This window comes from Canis lupus, chromosome 23 (genome assembly GCF_003254725.2).
Source record: "Canis lupus dingo isolate Sandy chromosome 23, ASM325472v2, whole genome shotgun sequence".
Lineage (NCBI taxonomy): Eukaryota > Metazoa > Chordata > Mammalia > Carnivora > Canidae > Canis > Canis lupus.
Genome location: NC_064265.1, coordinates 27,001,151 through 27,021,564, shown reverse-complemented (window position 1 = coordinate 27,021,564; position 20,414 = coordinate 27,001,151). Strand labels below are relative to the sequence as shown.

General features: G+C 35.7%; 1 protein-coding gene across 13 annotated transcripts in view; it reads right to left on the bottom strand.

Annotated features, from left to right (window-relative positions):
• Positions 1 to 5,686: 5,686 nt before the first annotated feature.
• Positions 5,687 to 20,414, bottom strand: part of ANKRD28 (ankyrin repeat domain 28) — a 189,396-nt gene continuing 174,668 nt past the window's right edge. For all 13 annotated transcript variants that reach the window (XM_049099578.1, XM_049099579.1, XM_025449105.3 and 10 more), the window contains 7 exons: positions 18,043 to 18,130; positions 17,870 to 17,953; positions 17,075 to 17,220; positions 16,133 to 16,215; positions 15,586 to 15,668; positions 14,454 to 14,545; positions 5,687 to 8,966 (listed from right to left, as the gene is read on the bottom strand). In XM_049099578.1, coding sequence (XP_048955535.1) covers positions 8,680 to 8,966; positions 14,454 to 14,545; positions 15,586 to 15,668; positions 16,133 to 16,215; positions 17,075 to 17,220; positions 17,870 to 17,953; positions 18,043 to 18,130 — 863 coding nt within the window. In that variant the 3' untranslated portion in view covers positions 5,687 to 8,679. The remainder of the gene's footprint in view (positions 8,967 to 14,453; positions 14,546 to 15,585; positions 15,669 to 16,132; positions 16,216 to 17,074; positions 17,221 to 17,869; positions 17,954 to 18,042; positions 18,131 to 20,414) is intronic.

The window sequence follows — 20,414 nt, the reverse complement described above, 5'->3', positions numbered from 1 at the left end:
TCCTTATTGTGCTCTGCTGCTCTATCACTTCCTGGTGCAGATTGCTGGGAGACTCCCTCCCTTCTCAAGGTCTATCTTCCCATATATTGCCTCAGATTTAGTTTTCCGCACCTCCTACCTTGCAGAAAGTGGTCACTTTTCTATTTGTAGACTTGCAGCAATCCTTAGATCTACAGTTGAGTTCGCAGCTGTTCAGAATTTGATAGCTATACTAGCTGAAATCCTGGAATCTAGATGAAACTAAGGTCTCCTACTCCACCATCTTGGACTCTTCTCTTTTTAAAATATTTGAGAGAGAGCATACATGTGCACACACCAGCAAGGGGTGGGGGGCAGAGGGAGAAAAGCGGACTCCCCACCGAGCAAGGAGCCTGATGCAGGACTTGATCCGAGGACCCGGAGATCATGACCGGAGACGAAGGCAGATCTTTGATTGAAACACCCAGATGCCCCAGATTTTCTGTATCTTCTTGAAATAGTTATCATAGTTTGCCTAATAATTTGTCCCTTTCGTCTAGATTAGCAAGTGTATTGGTATATAATAATACATATTATTCTGATTCTTTTTATTTGTATGAAGTCAGTAGAATGTCCCCTCCCCTTTTCATTGATTTCAGTAATTTGAGTGTTCTCGTTTTTCTTGATTATTTGCTCTACAGATTTATCAACCGTGTCAATCTTTTCAAAGGAACTTTTTTCCCTCTGTTTTTGAATCTCTACTTCATTTATTTCTGCTCCAATATTTATTATTTTCTTTCTTTTGCTTGCTTTAGGTTTAGTCTGTACTCCTTCAATCTAGTTTTTCAAGGTCAAGGATCACATTATAGACTTGAGATCTTTCTTCCTTTTTACTGTTTACAGCTAGATTTCCCTCCAAGCATTGCTTTCACCTCATCTCGTTAAGTTTTGGAATGTTCTAATTTTGTTTTCATTTATCTTGAAATATTTTTCTAATTTATTCCTTGATCCATTGGTTACTTAGAAGTGCAGCCGCCACAGGTCTCTTTTGGTTGCTGCTTACATGGTATTTATCATCTTGCTACTTTCAACTTCTGTTCTTGAATGTAAAGCATGTCTCTTGCAGACAGCATACAATTGGATGTTTTACATCCATTTGATTAATCTCTATCTTGTAATTAGAGTTTAACCTGTTTGCATTTAATGTAATTACTGATAAGGTAGCCATTGTGCTCTTAGTTTTCTGTCTGTCTTGTGTCTTTTCTGTTTCTCTAGTCCACCATTCCTGCCTTATTCTGTTAGATATTTTCTAAGGTGCCATTTAATTCTCTGGTATTTTGTGTATTTTACAGTTATTTTCTTATTTTTTATTCTGGGGACTTACAACTAAGATTTTAATTTGTAACAATTTAATTCAGATTAATAAAACAAAAGTACTACACATTTTCTAAGTAACTCTATTTCCTGTACTTTTGCACTGTTTCACAAATTATATTTTTATGCAGTGTCCCTACCAACATAGATTTATAATTACAGCTTTATGCAGCTGTCTTTTAAATCAGATAAGAGTAAAAAAGAGTTACAAAAATACATTTACATATTGCCAGATCTTTTCAAAGCTCCTATGGATGTGGATTCCCTCAGCTTTTCCTGTTAAACTCTTTGGTTAGTCTATTGCTTGCTTCAGCTCTTATTAATCACCTAAAGCAAGTGCAACATTAAAACTCTTGCCTATAATTGTTTTCAACAAACACCTGTCCAGGGAGAATATTTTTCATACTGGGTCCACTCTGAGTTAGCCCAACTACAGATAGTTTTGTGAAGCATTCCAGGGAACCATTAGGCCAAATAATGGCAACTGTTTGGAAACGAGGCTTTAAAAGAGCTCTAGCTTTGTTTTGTTCTCTCTTGTGACTACTAGGCTGTACCAGGATTGTGGACTGTTAGCTGCCAACACTAGTGCAGAGCTGAAATGAGGAATGCCACTAAAGCAAGTTAAAATGCCACAAAGATCAGTGTTCTTACTGAGATTCAGAGGTTCTTTCTCTGCCATTTTCACTGAGATCAGTTGGTAAAAGCTATTGGATCACTTACAGTATCTATTCCTATTTGTGGCCTAACTGCAGGCAATTGGTGGCCTTTTCTCCCATTCCCCTATACATATTGTTACCTACATGTGGATAAAGACAAAACTCTTTTCTAGATGTCCCTATACCTTAAATTGTCTTCATTCACATTTTCTTGGATTTTGCCATTTCTTCCTATGAATATCAGAACCACAAGCAACTTTTCTCTCATACATGCCAGGTCCTGCCACCTTTGTGGTGTACATACATAAAGGCTCAAAAGCAGGTTGCACAAGAAGCAGGCTATCAAGTAAAAAATTTACTATCAACATAAAAAATACATTTCAATTATTTCTACTAGGTTTCAAACAGTGTTACTTACAGCACCTGCTGTTATTTTGGGTATCAGAAATAAACCAACTTCCCATGGGGGGGGTATCCAACTATTACATTAGCATGAAGCTCAAATATTAGAGCTTAGTGCTTACCTGTCCAATCCTAAGCATTGTACCATCTCCATTTCTAGCTAAAGATGAAGCAAGTTACATGTCATGGAATGGGGATGGCTGACCCAGCAGGCCTCTAAGAAACACTTTCCATCAACCTAGATCAAATGACAACTGATCCCTGGATGACACATGACATGGTTTTGGGTTAGGGTAACCTCAGCAAAAATCTTCAGGTTTGCTTTTGTGGATTAGTTCACCCTCTCAATCTATTCTTTCCTGCCTTTATTAGTTTGTTACTTCAACATTCTTCCACATTCTCAGCAAAATATGTGTCTCCCATCAGAGTTTTGGTGTAATCCCCCTAGTGCACAGACAAGGTATCTTTATCTTCAAGGACTTCTCCCAAATACCAAAATCTCAAATAGCTATCAAGTTATTCTCACAAATCTTTCTTTACAGAATAATCACCACTGTCTTCTTTCCTGTCTCCCCAACTAAAACATAGCTTCCTTATGGCAGGAACCTCGCCAGGTTCATTGCTATAACTCTGGTGAAGTTCCAGTATTTACACAGTGCTTGTCACAGGATATGTACTCAGTAAGTGTTTGCTCAAGGGCTAAATAGGTCTTAAAAGTAAAAATGCAATTTTTCTTGAAGTTTAGAGAAAGACAAAGAGGAAAATATATTTTAAGATTAAATTATGGACTTTTCTAATTAAGGAAATACTACTTCAGCCTGTATTTCAGTCCTAATTTCAGATAAGACCAATAAATATCTTAAGAAGAGGAGTAAAATAACCACAAAGAAATGAGAGCACAAAAAAGAGGAATTAAGTGGAGAAATGGAGACTTCTACAAATATGGGAGGGGACGCCTGGCTGGCTCAGTCAGTAGAATGTGTGATTTTTGATCTTCTGGTTGTGGGTTCAAGTCCCACATTGGATGTAGAGAGATTACTTAAGGATAAATTTAAAAAGAGTGTTAGAGAGGGGGAGATGGAGAAATGATCTTGATAGAGTGGGGTGCTTTATGCATCAGTGTCTTTTTGTTTTAAAAGTAGTCACTAGCCAAGCTTTATTTTCCATCTTCTATTAGACTGAGCTCTGGTTTAAAAGGGATGGTCATAGTAAGACAGACACCAGAGGGGATTCCTGTTACATTATTATTATTTTTTTTAAGATTTTATTTATTAAGAGAAAAAAAGATTTTATTTATTCATTCATGAGAGACAGACAGGCAGAGACACAGGCAGAGGGAGAAGCAGGCTCCATGCAGGCAGCCCGACGCCGAACTCGATCCCAGGCCTCCAGGATCAGGCCCTGGGCTGAAGGCGGCGCTAAACCGCTGAGCCACCTGGGCTGCCCTCCTGTTACATTCTTGTGGAGTTTTAGTAGGCAAAGGAAAGGGTTCTTTACCTTTGGAAAAGAGCAAATCCAACACCTATCCAATCAGTTCTACACTGTCAAAGAACTTTACAATTCAAGATATATTTTTGCTACTGTTTTACATCTGAACCACCTACACCAGAAGGGATACAAGAAAGGAATGAATAGGCAAAGCAAAGACTACTAAGAAAGTATGAACAAACTGAAAACAATGACTGGTTGGTTCATCATTTCAGTGCTAAGTGAATTGTGGAAACTGAACTCAAAACTATTCTTCCCCATAGGCAGAGCCAAAATGGCCCCATCCCATTGAGGTTGGGCCTGGTCATATGATTTGCTCTAGCCAGGGGTGTATTAGCAGATGTGATGCATGCAGAAGCATAAACTGTGTTTGTGTGAGTGGGCTTGCCTTCTTGTGCTTTTGTCATCATCACAGAGAATTTCCAGACAACTTCAGCAGTCTAGTCCAAGTCCGAAGAGGAATAGAGATGGCGCAGACCCAAGCCCAACTCATGGCAAATAGTTAAGCCCAGCCAGATTTCCAAGTGTGAAGCAGTCACCCAGCCAAGCCTGTCAGCCAACCTGCAAAAGCATGAGTGAGAATTATTAAATTATTTAAAGTTGAAGAGATTTGGTGCAACAACAGCAACTGAAACATAAGTATGCCCTTTTCTTAGACTCATTGTAAGGGTAAATCTTGGTTTTCCTTCACTGCTACATGCTCAGGACGTAGCAGTTTCTGGTAATTAGCAGATGTTCAATAAACATGTTGCAGTCATATTTATGTTTCTTCTAAAATTAGTGACTTAGAATAAAATTGAAAGGAACTTACATAGTTCAGTTGTCAAGCATGTGGTTGAACTTCAAAATCACCAATTTCAACAAGGATCAGAAAGCATATTAGAGGTCGTTAGGTGGTTAAGAGCACTGACTATAGAAATAACTGCCTGTATTTAAATCCAGGCTTTGTGAATTACTAGGCAGCCGATCTTGGGCAAGTTACTTCACCTTTTTTGCCTCACTCCTCATCTGTTAAATGGTACTATTAATAGTACCTACCTCACAGGATAGTTGTATAGGTTGAGATGTAGTTCAATCACTTACAACCCTACCCAATACATGACAAATACTTATAGGCATTTTATTATTACCAGCATAAGAGGATTTTGAGCAAGGTTATGAAAATCCTCTTTGCTTGCTCCTCCAGTTCACCTATTTATATCTTTTTGTTCTCACTTTTGTTATCTCATCTCTGTACAAATGTATAATTAGCTCTTTTGTAGGTTCGCATGGTCTTTTTGTGCTCTGGAGTGCTAAATGCTGACACCTATTCCACTCTCTTCCACCAGCCATTTTACAAACCACTGATTTTGTTCCTTTCACCTAGGATAGCATCTGCCCCTTCTTCACCTGCTCAAAGCATAGTTGTTCCTTAATGTCCAACCTAAATGTCATCTCTCCCAGAAAGCCTGTTCTTTCCAAAGTCATCTTTTGTTCTCTGACCTTCCTTAGCAGTTCATCTGTACCTCAATTATAATTTTATACTTTCTATTTTCAGGTATATGCATTTTCATGATGAGACTATAACTCCTAGAGGACACAGCTTCTAGGCTCACTTTCTGCCCATTCCCACCCTCAAGTATATGGCAGGCAAGCAATAAATATTTGTTGAACTAATACATTTGAGAAGCCCACTTAGGTTTCATCTAAATTCTAAAACAGCTTTGTCAAGAAGTCATTAAGTTTTTAAGAAAGGTAAAAATGAGTTAGAATACTAATTAGACATTAAAAGATAAAGAAGTTTATATGTAAAAAAGAAAGACACTTGATTTATTGCATTAAAAAAACCTTTATTTCATTTAAAAGGTCCAATAGAAGCCAAATTAAACCCCAAATTGACAGCTACACTTAGAGATCTCCTGAACTAAATGGCACTGTTTGAGTTGAGTGTCTTGTTAAAGGAAGTCATTTGCTATTACGACCATTTCCCCCAAAGTAGTTCTAGAGCAGAAGCTGGTATTACTATAATACACATCAGATATTTCAGATGTCATCTTTCATGCAGAAGTTAAAAAAGCAAACAGGCTTTTCTATTCTGTATGAGGATAAAAACCACTACAGAGCAGGGCCTGAATGCTTTTGACATACAAGGTGTAACTATAAAGGAACTTACTGTGCTGCTGTGTTCATTCATTGAAGTTGTCCATGTACATACTCCCAACAATACTAGGGCTGCTCAAATACTATTTGGACCAGCAGTTTGGGATTTCCCCTCATTAGGTGCAGACCAAATGAAGTGGCTGATCAAGCTGGGGACAGACTGTCACAAAATGCGATCACAAAGCAATGAAACAGATTTCCTAGTGGGCAAGCAATTGAAAGGACCATCTCACAAATATTTTCAGTAATAGCCTCATTTATATAGAGTGATACAAGATCTAAGTTCTGGCATGTGTGAGGATAAGTTAAAAACAGCTTGTTACTTTATAGCTACACCTTGGATTTCATTAGATGGGTAATCTGTGTTTAATGAGTCCTTCTGGAAATCACTTCAGCAGATAAGTCAAACAGCCTGTAAAAGAGAAGACATGGCAGAGGGCGTGAGATTCATCCTTCCAACGTTCATGTTCTCTTGGAGGACAGACCCGGGCCCAAGGACAGAAGTTACCGGGAGGGAGGCTTCAACTCCATCTAAGGAAGACCTTTCTAACAGTTAGAGCTGCTCAACAATTGAATGGACTGCTTGGTGAGGTAGAGTCACTGGAAGTGTTCAAGGTGGAAAGATCACCCTTGTAGAAGGGACTCCTGTATTTGTTAAGAGGTTAGACTGGATGAACCTCAGGTCTCTTTCAATTCTGAGATTCTAGAAAATTCCCTCAGGGAATTCAGAAGAGAATTCCTAAAAGGAAAGAGAAAGCACACATATGTATACTTTTAGAATCCTCTTGAGTTTTTTTTTTTTTTTTTTTCAAAAGGTACAATAGAAAATGTAGTCCACTGTCTTTAAAATGCAAATTCACCTTCCTACCATTAATAATTAGGAAGGGTCCATTATGACTTCTTTATATTATAAAGAAAAGATGAAGGATTACATTTATAATTTCTGTAAATATTTTAGAAAAAAATGCTTAAAATCTAGTAGTCAATGCCCTAGAAACTTTATAGATTTTTAGGTAATATGCACAGATACAAATACATTATTCATTAAATACAACTCACATCTGTGTTTTATTATACTCTAAAATATACAGGAATCTTGATGTACTGAAAGAGTGCAAGTAAATACAGTATTCAAGCAGTCACTATTTCTATGTACATGCTCATTAATTCTTCAAAAACCCCACAAAATTATCAAATAGATCAAAATACTGTTCTGTGTTTTCACACTTTATATTCAGAAAAACCAGCTGAAATTTACAATGTCATAAAGTTTCCAGTTTCACAATACAAAAAGATAAAATGAAATTGGGTATCATTTTGTGAAAATTTATGGAACTTGACCCAGATCTGTAAGACCCCCTACATATGTGAAATCATTCTTACTGGGAAAGTGACAGTTACAGTAAAAGCAGAACCATATAAATTGTTATTTAAAAGCCTAAAGATCAGCCTTTCTCTCTCTCTCTCTCTCTCTTATTTGAAAGGCAGTCTTCCAATTCGGCAGGCAATTGTTTTTTTCCTCAAGTAGTAGCATATTTAAATCTTGAATAGGACCCAGTACAGAAATGCCTTCCGAGAGGCCTGATGATGCTAACTTACCAATAATAAGGGATTTTTTTCCTTTTGATTATTCACTAAACAGTGAAAACAAAATCCCCCAATCCATTGTGGAGGCACAAAAGTAACATAAGTGATGAAGGTGTACCATCCAAAGTAGTGAGGTCGAAAATTCCATTCCCCAGGACCATTTAGCTGCAATAGGGTGAAAATAATCTACTTTCTGATTTCATGAAATTTTCTTCTAGGAAATTCTTTACATTTTCAAACAAAAATAGTTCAATTTTAAACCTAAACCATTCAAAACTGGTCAACATCCACCCGACCCCAATCTAGCTCATGTCTACATCACAAGTATTTTCACCCTGACTGCACTCAGCCAGCTGGTTTTTAATTCTAATATTATAAAAGTTGGAATTTTTAAATTTTTATGTAAAAGAAAAAATGTAAAAATACATCTGCTTTCTCTCATGGTTTAATACAGTATTCGAAGGCTTTCAGATGTTTTCTTTAAAAAAAAAAAAATCAACATTTAAAACCAAATCTCAGCTTCATTTTCAGAAATATTAAAGTTTGGTTTAGATAATGTCTCATTTCACCTATTCTTGTTTCCACAAAATGGCATTCTATTAAAAAACTTTTAAGTTACTTGGTCCTTTGGCAATTTGCTGTGCACATAATGCCTACTGTACCAAACTTTTATTGCCCTTAAATTTAGTTGTAGTTTTATTGGTAAAATTTAAATCTAGTGTCCTCATCTCTTCTTTTACAATAGTGTTGCTTGTATAAGCAGATTAGGGTGCAGTGTCCCAAATTATTCCTGGCACTGCAAAACCAAATTAAACAATTCCACAAAGTAATGTGACATCAAAGTGTTTTCCTCTGGTCAAGTCTATTTCAAGATTCTAGAAGTTCCTTTTGCAAAACTTGCCTTTAAAACTCTTCTTCCTAATGTCATCACATTTCTCATATTTGCTCACTCTGCGATCTTTCTTTCTTCTCAGGTTGAATTTGTATGTGAATAAGAAAGTGCCTTTTTTCCTGAAAAAGCACAATCTGAAGCATTAGTGTCAGAACTCCTCATTTAGATCTCTGGCTCAGCCTCTTAGTAGGTCTCAGAATCAGAGTCATTGAGCTCGTCCACATCAGTGTATATGTACTCCTGTTCCCCGCCAATGTTGTTGAAACTGCAATAGGAGCTAGGTTCATTCCTCATGATGGGCAAGGCTTCAAAGCTGACTGTTTTTGAGGTGTTGGTGTAACGGTTAATGGCATTGAATGTCAGGGATGACAAAGGGCTACTCGATGAGACAGGCATCATGGTGGCCAAAATGAGAGCTAGGCAATCAGCCACATCCTTATTGGGAGCACAGGCCAAAGCTGGGGTATAGCCTAGAATTAAAAATAAAATTTAAATAATTAAACATCCCGAGATAAGGAAATAAGTCTAATGGTCTTCAATTTTAGACACAGTTTAAATTACTTGGCTTATAATAAATTGGCTTAATTAGAATGATTCAGAAATTTCCCAATAGTAGAAAAAAGTTCTAGGGTGGGAGAATATATATATACACACACACTGTATTATAGAAGAGGAAACTGAGGCCCAGAGATGGATGATTTCTCCAAGATTTCAAAACTTATCCATATACACCTGAATTCACAGAAGATATTGAGCTAGAATGGAAAAAACACAAGCAAACAAAAACCCTCAGACTGATCAAGCTACCTTCAGAGTGGTGGAAGAATCTGTTAACTTGTAGTTATACTAAGTGCTTACATGCTGAGAAATCTAAATGAGTACAGTTTCATGAATGAGGCACAGAAGTGATCAAAGATGTTCACTGAATGAATGGCAGGCATCTGGCTGTTGATCAACTTTTCTCTAAGGGACACAGAACACTGACGAAAAACAGGAGTTTTTAAAGTTTACCTGTTTATTTCCTAAGTCAAAACCCAATGTTTCCTTTTCAACTCTTCCTTTCTTTAGAAGCCTGATCTTACCATTAAGGTACCACAAAGTATAAACAAACTGAGTAAGTAAACATTTGTTACCTTGGCTGGTACAAGACCCTGTCTTGAGGATGAAGTGAAATAGAAGATGGTGAGAGCATACCATATGATGCCAAGTTTAGATCACCCCCAACTGGAATTCTAGCAGCAAATGTCTTAGAAGTTTTAATTTACAGCTTCATTTCTCCATTGCATATCTAGATACAGTTTTCCCTATTGCTATATATATAAATGCTTTAGCTTTTACGCTCATATATGTGACTCTTGAATAATGTAGGGGTGGGGGGACAGGGAGGGTGCCTAAAGGAATGAAACCCTGCATAGTCGAAAATGTGTGTATAACTTTTGACTCCCCAAAACTTAACTACTAATAGCCTACTGTTGACTGGAAGCCTTACCAATAACATAAAACAATATATATTTTGCATGTTGTATGTATTATAAGCTGCATTCTTATAATAAAACTAGAGAAAAGTCATAAGAAAAAATACATTTATAGTACCATAAAAAAAAATCCATGTATTAAATGACCCATGTAGTTCAAACCTGTGTTGTTCAAGGGAAAACTATGTATTTTATAATGTCACTTTTTTTTTTTACATAGCTAAATGATTTATCAAAAAACAAAACTTCACGTAATCACTACTCAGATTAAGAAAGAATATTACCAGCATACCTTACTAATCACTATCCCTGTTCTCTTCCACAAAAGTAACCACTATCCTGATTTACGTGGTAATCATGGCTATGAGTTCCTTTCTAGTTATATTCATAAATGCTACGGTTCAGTGTTTTTTTGAACCAAATGTAAACGGAATCATATAGTATGTATTATTTTATATCTGGCTTCTTCTGCTTAACATTATTCTTGCAAGATTTATCCATGTTGTTGTATATAACTGTAGTCAATTCATTTTTATTGTTGTACATTCCATTACTGTGATTATACCATGGTTTGATTACCCATTCTAACTACTAGACCTTTAACTGTTTCCAGTTCTCCTATATATTTTTATCCATGCCATGTTATCCTTGAGAAAGAAGAAATGTTTTTTTCCCTTCTTAAATCTCCCCTTTTAAAGAGTCAAAGGGAACAGCTGATGCCCCTGAAAATTTGGCAGGAGTGACTGAAGGGTGTGCATTTTTAAAAATTAAACCTGTTTACTCAAAATGAGGAGAGTGCTTCAATGCCCACACTTCAAGAGATCTTCTGAAAGCCTGAGGATGCCTGTTGTACTCTGTAGGCAGAACAACCCCTTAGACAGGTCATGATGCCTGAATGAGAGTAAGGTAGGGGGAGAAGAGCATCGCAGGTGTGTTATATAGTTGGAATATGACAGAAAGCAGGCTCCTCTCTTCTGCATGGAGTTGATATGGTCAGCTAAAGATAAAAGAGAAGCAAATTGCCTGAAGACAAGGGTCTAATCTAACTCATGCAAGTATAAAATATTTTGCTTCCTCCAGAAAAATCCATGGAAATATATGGCTCTGACTTGTCAATTTTGGACCCTGATTACTATCTCACATTGCAAAGTGTGTTAGAAGATACCCAGGTGGTCACAGATGACCTTCCTTATCTTATTATATTATCCCTTCTGTTTATTTATAAGGAAAAATCTATATAAAATATTGAAAATGATCAACAAAATTTGAGTATTAGCTTATGATTCAGAGTCTCATAATGTGGCCAAATATCTAAGGTTAGCATTTTAGGCTGTTCATTTTAATCTATATGTAATAACTGTATCTCTAGAAATGTAATTTGCTGATAATGAAAATTTATTTTAAAGCTATATGAGTCTGAACTTATAGATGCTATCATTTACTTCTTTGGATTTCATGACTTACACATTCTTATGGTTCCCAAATCTTTATATCCAACCTAGATCTTGCTTTTGGTCTCTAGGTCCATATGTCCCATTATCCACTTGGGGTTTCCACTGAAATTTTCTCATGTCCCCAAATGAATCTAGCTCTTCCTCCTACATTCCAATTTTAAAAGCATTTCCATCATCCACACAAGCACTCCAAGCCAGATGGTGTGAGATTTATTCCCATACAAAGTCTCACTGAGTTCCTTCATAAGATCTCTAGAAACATGTATCTTTTCATCTTCAGTGCTTCTACCATAATTCTAGTTACCACCTTCTCTCACCTGTAAATGTTACTTTGTTTTCCCATTCTAATCTTGCTCCCCTCAAACTGCTAGCTTCCTACTGCACAGATCCCTTGCCATTTGATTTAAGAGACTCTGGCACAACTCCAATATTTACAATATCCTGTGTTTTCTCTCTAAATATGCCACTCTCTGCTTAGAAAGCTCTCTCCCCACTTTTTTATTTGTCCTTTGGATTTTGGCTTATAAGCCACATTTTTGGGATGCCTTCCCTGATCCTGTAAGAAAGAGTTTGAACTCTCTTATGTGTTCTTACAGCATTTTAAGTTTTCTCCAAATGAACCACTTTCAGTGTGTTGTAGTAGCCTGTTTATACTCCTCTCCATTTAAGGAAGTAGATGGTCTTAGTCACATCCTATCTTCAGAATTGAGCATAGTGCTTGGCACAGTCACTCAACAAATAACCACTCATTATGTCCAGGTACTTTCCTAAGTACTTAGCATATAATAGTGAAAGCAACTGATAGAAAGTCCCTGTCTCCATGGAGCTTATATTCATTTACTGGGGGACATACGCAATCATAATAAAAAATTCAATTATATACAGAAGATAAGCTTTATGGAAAAGAAGAAAGAAAGAAAAGAGCAGGTAACAAGGACTGAAAATGCCATAGTAGGGGGTCAGTAGCAGGTTGTAGTATATATAATAGGCTTGAGAAGATAAAACCTGAGTAAAGATTTGAAACAGTTAAAGGATTTAGTCAAAGACTTGCTTGGGGACAGAGTGTTCCAGGCAGAGAAAAGAAGCCAGAACAAAGAATCACAATGCATATATACATTCCTAGTGAGCATGGGCTGGCATGGTAGAATGGAGAGAAGGAAGAGTAGAAGATGAGGTTAGAGAGGTAATAGGGCAACAGATTAATTATGTAGGGCCTTGAAGATCACTGTAAGTGAAGGGAGATTTAAATTAGTATCTTCTCATATTTTAAAAGGATCCAGGCCAGGGTGGTAAGAATAGAAAAAGTGGGCCTATTTTGGATATACTTTGGAGGTGCATCGGTTGTATATGAAGGATTATACACTGGATGTGAGAAAGACGAGTCAAGGACAACCCAGGTTTTTGTCCTGAGTAATTATAAGGATCGGAATTGTCATCAACTTAAGATCAGGAGGCTGTGGGGAGAACAGGCTTAGCAGGGAAAGAGACAGAGTCCGTTCAATTCTGGATAGGTTAGGTTTGAGCTTTTATTAGACATTCATACAATACTGTCAATTAGGCAGCTGGATCTGTAAATGGATCACATCTCTATATAGACTCTGAGAGGTCTGGGCTGGAGATATAAATCCAGAAATTCTCAGCATATAGGTAGTATCAAAGAACTAAAGGGCTACATATAGATAGGGAAAGCAAAAAGAACCAAAGATGGAGTCCTACAGCTCTCTAATATTAAGGATATGGGGAGAAGAGGGAGAAACTTCGCAGAAGAAACTGGGAAGGAGTAACTAGTAATATAGGGTGAAAACCAAGAAAGTGTAAAGTCCTAAAAGTCAAGTAAACAAAGTTTAACAAAGAAAAAAGTATATACCTGAAACTTATCTAATGTTGTATGTCAATTATGCCTCAATTAAAAAAAATAAAATAAAAAACATATTTCAATTCCAGTGAATTTGGTTATTACTTAATCCAACCATTAAAATAGCACCCTACGGACCCTCCTCCAGTTATTAGTTGAAGGAACCAAGTATTTGTGAATGAAGGCAGATTGGATTCACCCATAGAAGGGTACTGTAATCAAACTCTTAAGACTCCTCTCTTACCCCGACCTAAAGTGATCTATACCTATTTATCTATGTAACAGTATGTAGCATAAAGGAAAATATAGAGATTGTTTGGGGAAATATTGGACACTTGCTATGCCACACTGCAACGTTCACATCCCCACTTAATCCCTTATTCCTATATATTTTAAATTCTTTATTAAAACCCTTACTCCTACTTAAAAAAAGAAAAGAAATAGGAATAATCAGTTGTGCCAAATTCTGATACATCAGGTACAATGAGAACTAAGAACTGATTCAATATCATGAAGATCACTGGTGATCTTAAGGACAGTATAGCTGTGTGGTGGGGGCAAAAGTCTGACCAGAGGGGCCTCAGGAGAGAATGAAGCGGGGGAAGAACTGGGGACAGTAGGAGAGCCAACACTTGAGTAATTATGCTACAAAGGGGAAGATCAAGAAATATGGCAGTAGTTGCAGAAGTAGTTAGATTAATTGAAGATTTTAAGATGAGGGAAATGATATTTATATATGCATGGGAATAATCTAGGAAGGTTCCTACAAAAAGTCCTTATTACAGGAAACAATGAAGAATTGTAAAGTGACAGTCTCAAGTAGGCAAAAGGGAAGAGGATCCAAATAGTGGGAAGATTAACTTAGATAAGAACCTGGTTCTTAAGGGCCTTGGTAAGTATTTGCTGACAGAACAAATTCTTTGAATACTAAGATGAATGAAGGTGATAACACTAAACCAAAGTTAGTGAAATCAGAAGTTTATTTGTTACATAGATTTTTCTTATTTTTTTTTTACCCTTATCCACTTTGCCGAAGTATGATTCAATGTTTATTTCAGTTCTCCTCTTTGACCAATATAAAATACCCACATTTACTTCACTTCAAATATGGATCAAAAGATAAAATCCTCTAGTAAAATCCAGGTTAATGAAAGAAAATACAGAACTACTTACCATTTTCGTCTACTGCAAGCACACTTGCTCCTTTCCCCAAAAGTTCCTGAACCACCATTGTCAGCCCATTTCGGGCAGCAACATGCAGAGGTCTGAGGGGGGGAAAATATTATAAATGTACATGCACACAGGTATGTGGCTCTGAGTATATAAATGTGTACACACACACACACACACACACACACACACACTCTTTCTCAATTCTGGTTAAAGAGCTTTTTTGCTAACTTGTGATGACCCAAAAATACAAAATTGAGGCATTCAGTCTTAAGAGCAATGAAGATGGACATGAGGGACAACAAAATCAATGTGCAGAGTATACTATCAAACCTTCCAAGGTGCGTGACCATAGCATTGCCCCCGCCCAAGCAATTCACCTTCACCAATACCTTTTGTTTACTCCTAAGATTCAATGTTTAAAAAGATTTTATTTTATTTTTTTTATTTTATTTTTTTTAAAAGATTTTAATAACTAAACTGCATTCTTATTTTAAGAAATGAGTTTGGCAAGTATATATATAATAAAAACCTTTAATTGCAATAGCACAAATTTCAATAAACTTTGAAAATAATTTACAGGTGACTAGTTTTGGGACCCTCAAGAAATCTGATTGATACATGAATGGGAACTGTTATAAAATTGGTTTTTTTTTAAGCCAAGACTCAAAGTAGAATAGCAAACAGAAATTGGGAGAGAAAAATGGGAGACTTTGATCTAAGATTGAAGAGGTCACTTGAAAGATGGCTGTCACACTAAGAACTTGATTCTTTCTGAACTCTCTCTAGTTTACAGACACATATTAAGCTTTTCATTTATTGCTAGAGTCAAATAACATATTATTCCAGTTGATTTCCAAAAACACACAGAATAGTACTATCTTCTTACAAAAAATTATGTAATTAGATCAAGGAAAAAACATAGTATTTTCATTATAAAGTTTCAGTACAAAACCTTTTTAAATAATAAGCCTTTTAATTGTGATGAGTTTTGTCAATTATAAAAACAGTTCTTTACTTTTTAACTGCTTCTGTGGCTGAGACTGATTCCAATGGTCTCATGTTAGAAAAATAACTATGAATCATATTTATAATTATAGGTCACAAGATTTACACCAGTCATGAAAATACTCACGTTTGCAAGGCTGCATTGGTTGCATTGATGAGGTTTCTATCTGTTATCTTTTCCAGTATTAACAAGGCACTAGTTTCATGACCCTAAAATTATGGCAAATAACTCTTAAAAACTTACATATCATTATAGATAAATATATAAACTCAATAAACCTCAACTCTTATTCATACAATATGTACATTACCATATATATGCCATGAATTTTCTTAGCTAATAATACCTTGAATATTTGTTCAAATGTGTTGGTAGAGTAGGGTCAGGGGAGAGGGAAGGAATATTTAAGACTGGAGAGATTAAAGGAAGACAAAAATTAAATTTAGGCTTACACTCCAAAACTTACTTAGCCTACTGGAGATTTTCATACATCATGGTGCCTAACATGTCAGTGTTTTTTTTTCCCCTCAAGAAATCTGATGCCAGTGATCATTAGAGAGGTTCTATCTCTAGCTATGTTCATTTTAGTAAAGTAGAAAAACTTCATTAAGTTTGGGGAAAATGCCATTGTTGATATAAACAATGAAAACATACCCTTAAAACGTGTACCTACCTTGCTACAAGCCAAATGGAGGGCGGTGTTTTTACTGTTATCTTGTAAAGTCAGATCTGCACTAGCACTGCTAACCAGCATCTCTGGGAGGAAAAATTACATCAGGTTTTATATTTATGAACACTCCGATTACTAATAAACTCACTGTAGAGAAATAAAGATCTAAAGCAACAAGATCCCTCAAGTGATAGTTTAAGTACAAGAAAAATACTGTAACCTAAAAGGTATATACACTATATCATCATATTATCCTGTAAGTCACAGACACAATGGCAACTAACATTTATGCTGTAAGAGCTTACTAAACTCCAAATACTGTGTTAAGTGCTCTGGATTCATACTCTCATAATAACCTTAACAAAGTAGGCATGGTTACTTTTCTCAATTTTAAAAGTGAAAAAAATTAAGATATAAGGTCACTTAATCGGTAGATCTAGGACTCATATGCAGTCCATCTAACTCCAGAGCCAGTGTCCTTTTTTTTTTTTTTTTTTAAAGATTTTTTTATTCATGAGAGAGAGAGAGAGAGAGAGAGAGAGAGAGAAAGGCAGAGGCACAGGCAGAGGGAGAAGCAGGCTCCACGCAGAGAGCCCGATGTAGGACTCGATCCCCAGTCTCCAGGATCACGCCCTGGGCTAAAGGCCGCGCTAAACTGCTGAGCCACCCGGGGCCCCCCAGAGCCAGTGTCTTAATCGCTATCCTATACTGCCTCGCTATAGTAAGACTGTCCAATCAGTAAGAGCAAATGAAAACATTGTGTGGTCCTAGATAAAAATATGGGTTGAAAGCAGACTAAGGGTTTTAAATCTTAGGACTAGGGAGATAACTGGCAAATTTTAAAGAGTCAGAAGTTTGGGGTTTAAGTTTTCCATAAGTTAAACATATATAAGCAATATAGCATTACAGTATTAGAATAATACAAGCCTTAACCAGTGTCTTTACCAACTGTATTTGTCTGTCCATTTTCTGCAGCCATCATGAGAGGTGTTTTCCCAGAAGAGTCTATAGAATTGACTTGAGCATTATGGCTGAGCAGCAGCTGTAAACACTCTACGTGGTCTGTGAAGGCGGCTGCATGGAGAGGGGTTCTGTAATACAAAGAAATGGGAAGACTTCACTATATTTGTACATTGTATACTCTAGAAAAAATTATTCCTAAAAAAACAAAAACAAAAAAAAAACAAATATTCCTAAATTTATGACAAGCAATTTTCAAAGGTGTACATATTAGGCTATAAAATCATTGCCTGGATACAAATAGGTTTAATGATTTACTTATTTCTGCCAGAGTAATTTGTATTTCTAATAAAAGGTCCTTAATTAAACTAATATAACATAAAATTGCTAAAAACAAATTACATCATTAAAGAAATTTTAGAAGAAATAAATCCTGACCCAATATTGCCACCTATTACAAAATGGCAGACTCCCCTCTCCAGCCTTTACTAGTATTTAGAAAACTTTTAACAATAATCTTTGGGTAACAAACATACCTTTTAAAAGGGGGCAGAGGGACCTTTACATTTTACAAGTTTTAAAGAGGAAGACTGACTAAATATCATAATAATAAAGCTTTTTATAACGAGAACATAAAATTTTATAACAATTTATACTTGCAAATATAAAAATCAACTATTAATTAATAATGGGTTCTCTGTTAATTCTTCCACACTAGCCAGTAGTTAAAACTTTTTCCTATTGCAAGTTAAGCTATTTCCTACATAGTTGAATTCCTACCTTCCTTTTGAATCTGTGGCGTTCACAATGCTGGCACCTAAAGTATCAATTAACATTTCAGCAGCACCTTCGTTGTCATTTATCCTGTGTAAGGTAACAAAGTGATCACTCTTACAGCAATGGTGTATTTCTTAAATAGTCAAACCAAATCTGATTCATCTGCCTTTACTTACACAGCACAATGCAAAGGACTGAATGCATTTCCTTCCGTTTTCTGGAAAACTTCCTGTTCTAAAAGAAGTTCTACACATGTCTCATGGCCTAAATAAGTAAATGAGATCAGATATTAAAATCCAAAAAAAAAAAGAATACTGAAATGCCCAATTACATCCACATATCCCTAACACAAATAAGAAAAAACTTTACGTGGATTAAAAATAACTAGAATGGGGGAATCCCTGGGTGGCTCAGCAGTTTAGCACCTGCCTCTCTATGTCTATCACAAATAAATAAATCTTTAAAAAAATAAATAAAAAAATAAAAATAGAATGTTATTCACTGAATGTATTAAACATCACATTTCTAGGAATTTTATTATTTGTTTGTTTATTTATTTTTATAGCAATTTATTATTGACACAATAAATATTTGTTTTGTGGGGAAAAAATTTAGTCTCCGTTTTCATGATGATCAGTTAGAAATACCATTTTTTGAAAAGTCATATTTATATAGCATACTATAAAGTATATTTATATAGCATAATTAACTTCAAAATGTAAATATTTTCTAATTTTAGTAATGAGGTAATGATAAAATCTCAAATACTACAGTAGTGTCGAGGGAAAAAGTACACATCCCTGTCCCCACCACCATCTCCAGCCCTACTTTTTAGACTGTAACCACTATTAACTTAATAGTTCCAGGAAATTTGTAAGCATATATAACTGCATGCACAAACATATACTTCCTTTTAAAATTTTTATGCAAATTTTAAATGCTACAACTTGTTTTTCATTTAATAAACTGTATACATCCTTCCATTATAGCATATATACAAATCTTATTCTTGAATGTTTAGAAAAACTTCACAGCATTAAAGTGTATCATAAATAATTTAATTTCTAATTATGTATTTCAAGGTGATTGCTAATTTGTTTCTTATATTACCAATATGCTGTAATGAAATATTCCAGTACTTTAAAAAGTTTTTGTTTTTCTAAGTCAATTTCCTAGAAATGAGATTGCTAGGTTGAAGGACAAGTGTATAGATTACTGACAGGTATGGGGTGCACAGTTTGTATTTATTTATTAAGATTTTATGTATTTATTTGAGAGTATGCATGTGTGCACTCACAGGAGTCAGAGGAGGAGGGAGAGAAAATCTCAAGCAGACTGAGGCTCAGTGCAAAGCCCAATGTGGGGCCCAATACCACAACCCCAAGACTGTAACCTGTGTTGAAATCAAGACTTGGACGCTCAACCGAATAAGCCACCCACGAGTTTTTGAAGACAGGGAAAAGCCTAAACCTAAGATTTTCTTTACCTAATTTTCAAAGCCAGGGTGTTAGTTAAAATGCCTCAACTGCCATACTAATTTCTGCAAATGAAATGTTGCATCTTTTATTTCATTAGTCATTTGGGACCTGCTTTAGGAAAAAATTAGATTCTTATTACAAGGTCTGCATTTATTTCCATGGCTTAATATTTGGCTAACAAAATGATGCTATATTTCTTTTCTTTTTAATTACTCTAACATTTTCAAATACTAGCTCAACTTAATCCTTATTCCTTACTAGGAAAAGAAGGTAAGTTTTAGGAAAACCTTTAATTGTTCCATCTTCTGTTAGCTCTTTTCTTTAATCCAGTGGTTCCTAACTAGAGCAATTTTGCCTTTCAGTAGACATTCAGCCATATCTGGAGACATTTTTGCTCATCACAACTAGCCATGGGGTAAGAAAATGCTGTCATTTAGCAAGTAGAGATTAGGGATACTGCTAAACACCTTCAACCCACATAGCAGTGCCTTACAACATAGAATTTTTGCCAAAATGTCAACAGTCCTGAGGTTGAGAAGCCTTGCTTTAATTCTCTCTAAATGTCAACTCATTAACAAGAAGTACCCAGGGAAAGTTGTCCAGTACAGATTTAAGAGTTTCCTATTTGCCTAGGATAGTAGTTCTCAAGGTGTGGGTCTGGGGAACCTTGGGATGCCATTGCAAACTAGTCTTCTCCTAAAGTAGCCAGTAAAGAAATTTGCCATCCTTCTCACTAAAATTGTTCTTTTTGAAAGTAAGTTATTTTTCAGTAAAAAAAAAAAAAATTATTTATATTAATATTTAATGATTATTTTAAGGTAAAGTAATAAATATCCTTAAATTTCTCAGTTCTCATTTCTAGTACCGTAAATATTGACAGCTCTAAATCCCAGATCTTGAAACTGAAAGGTTTGAGAATTACTATCCGAGTAGACTGCATACTCCAAAGAGAGAGGTCTGGGCTACTGATTACCACCAACAATTGTATCAAGCTGAAAACTTATCATTTTGCATCCTAGTTTATGAAAAGATGATAGAACTGGTCTCCTTCATGTTTCAGAGGGATATTT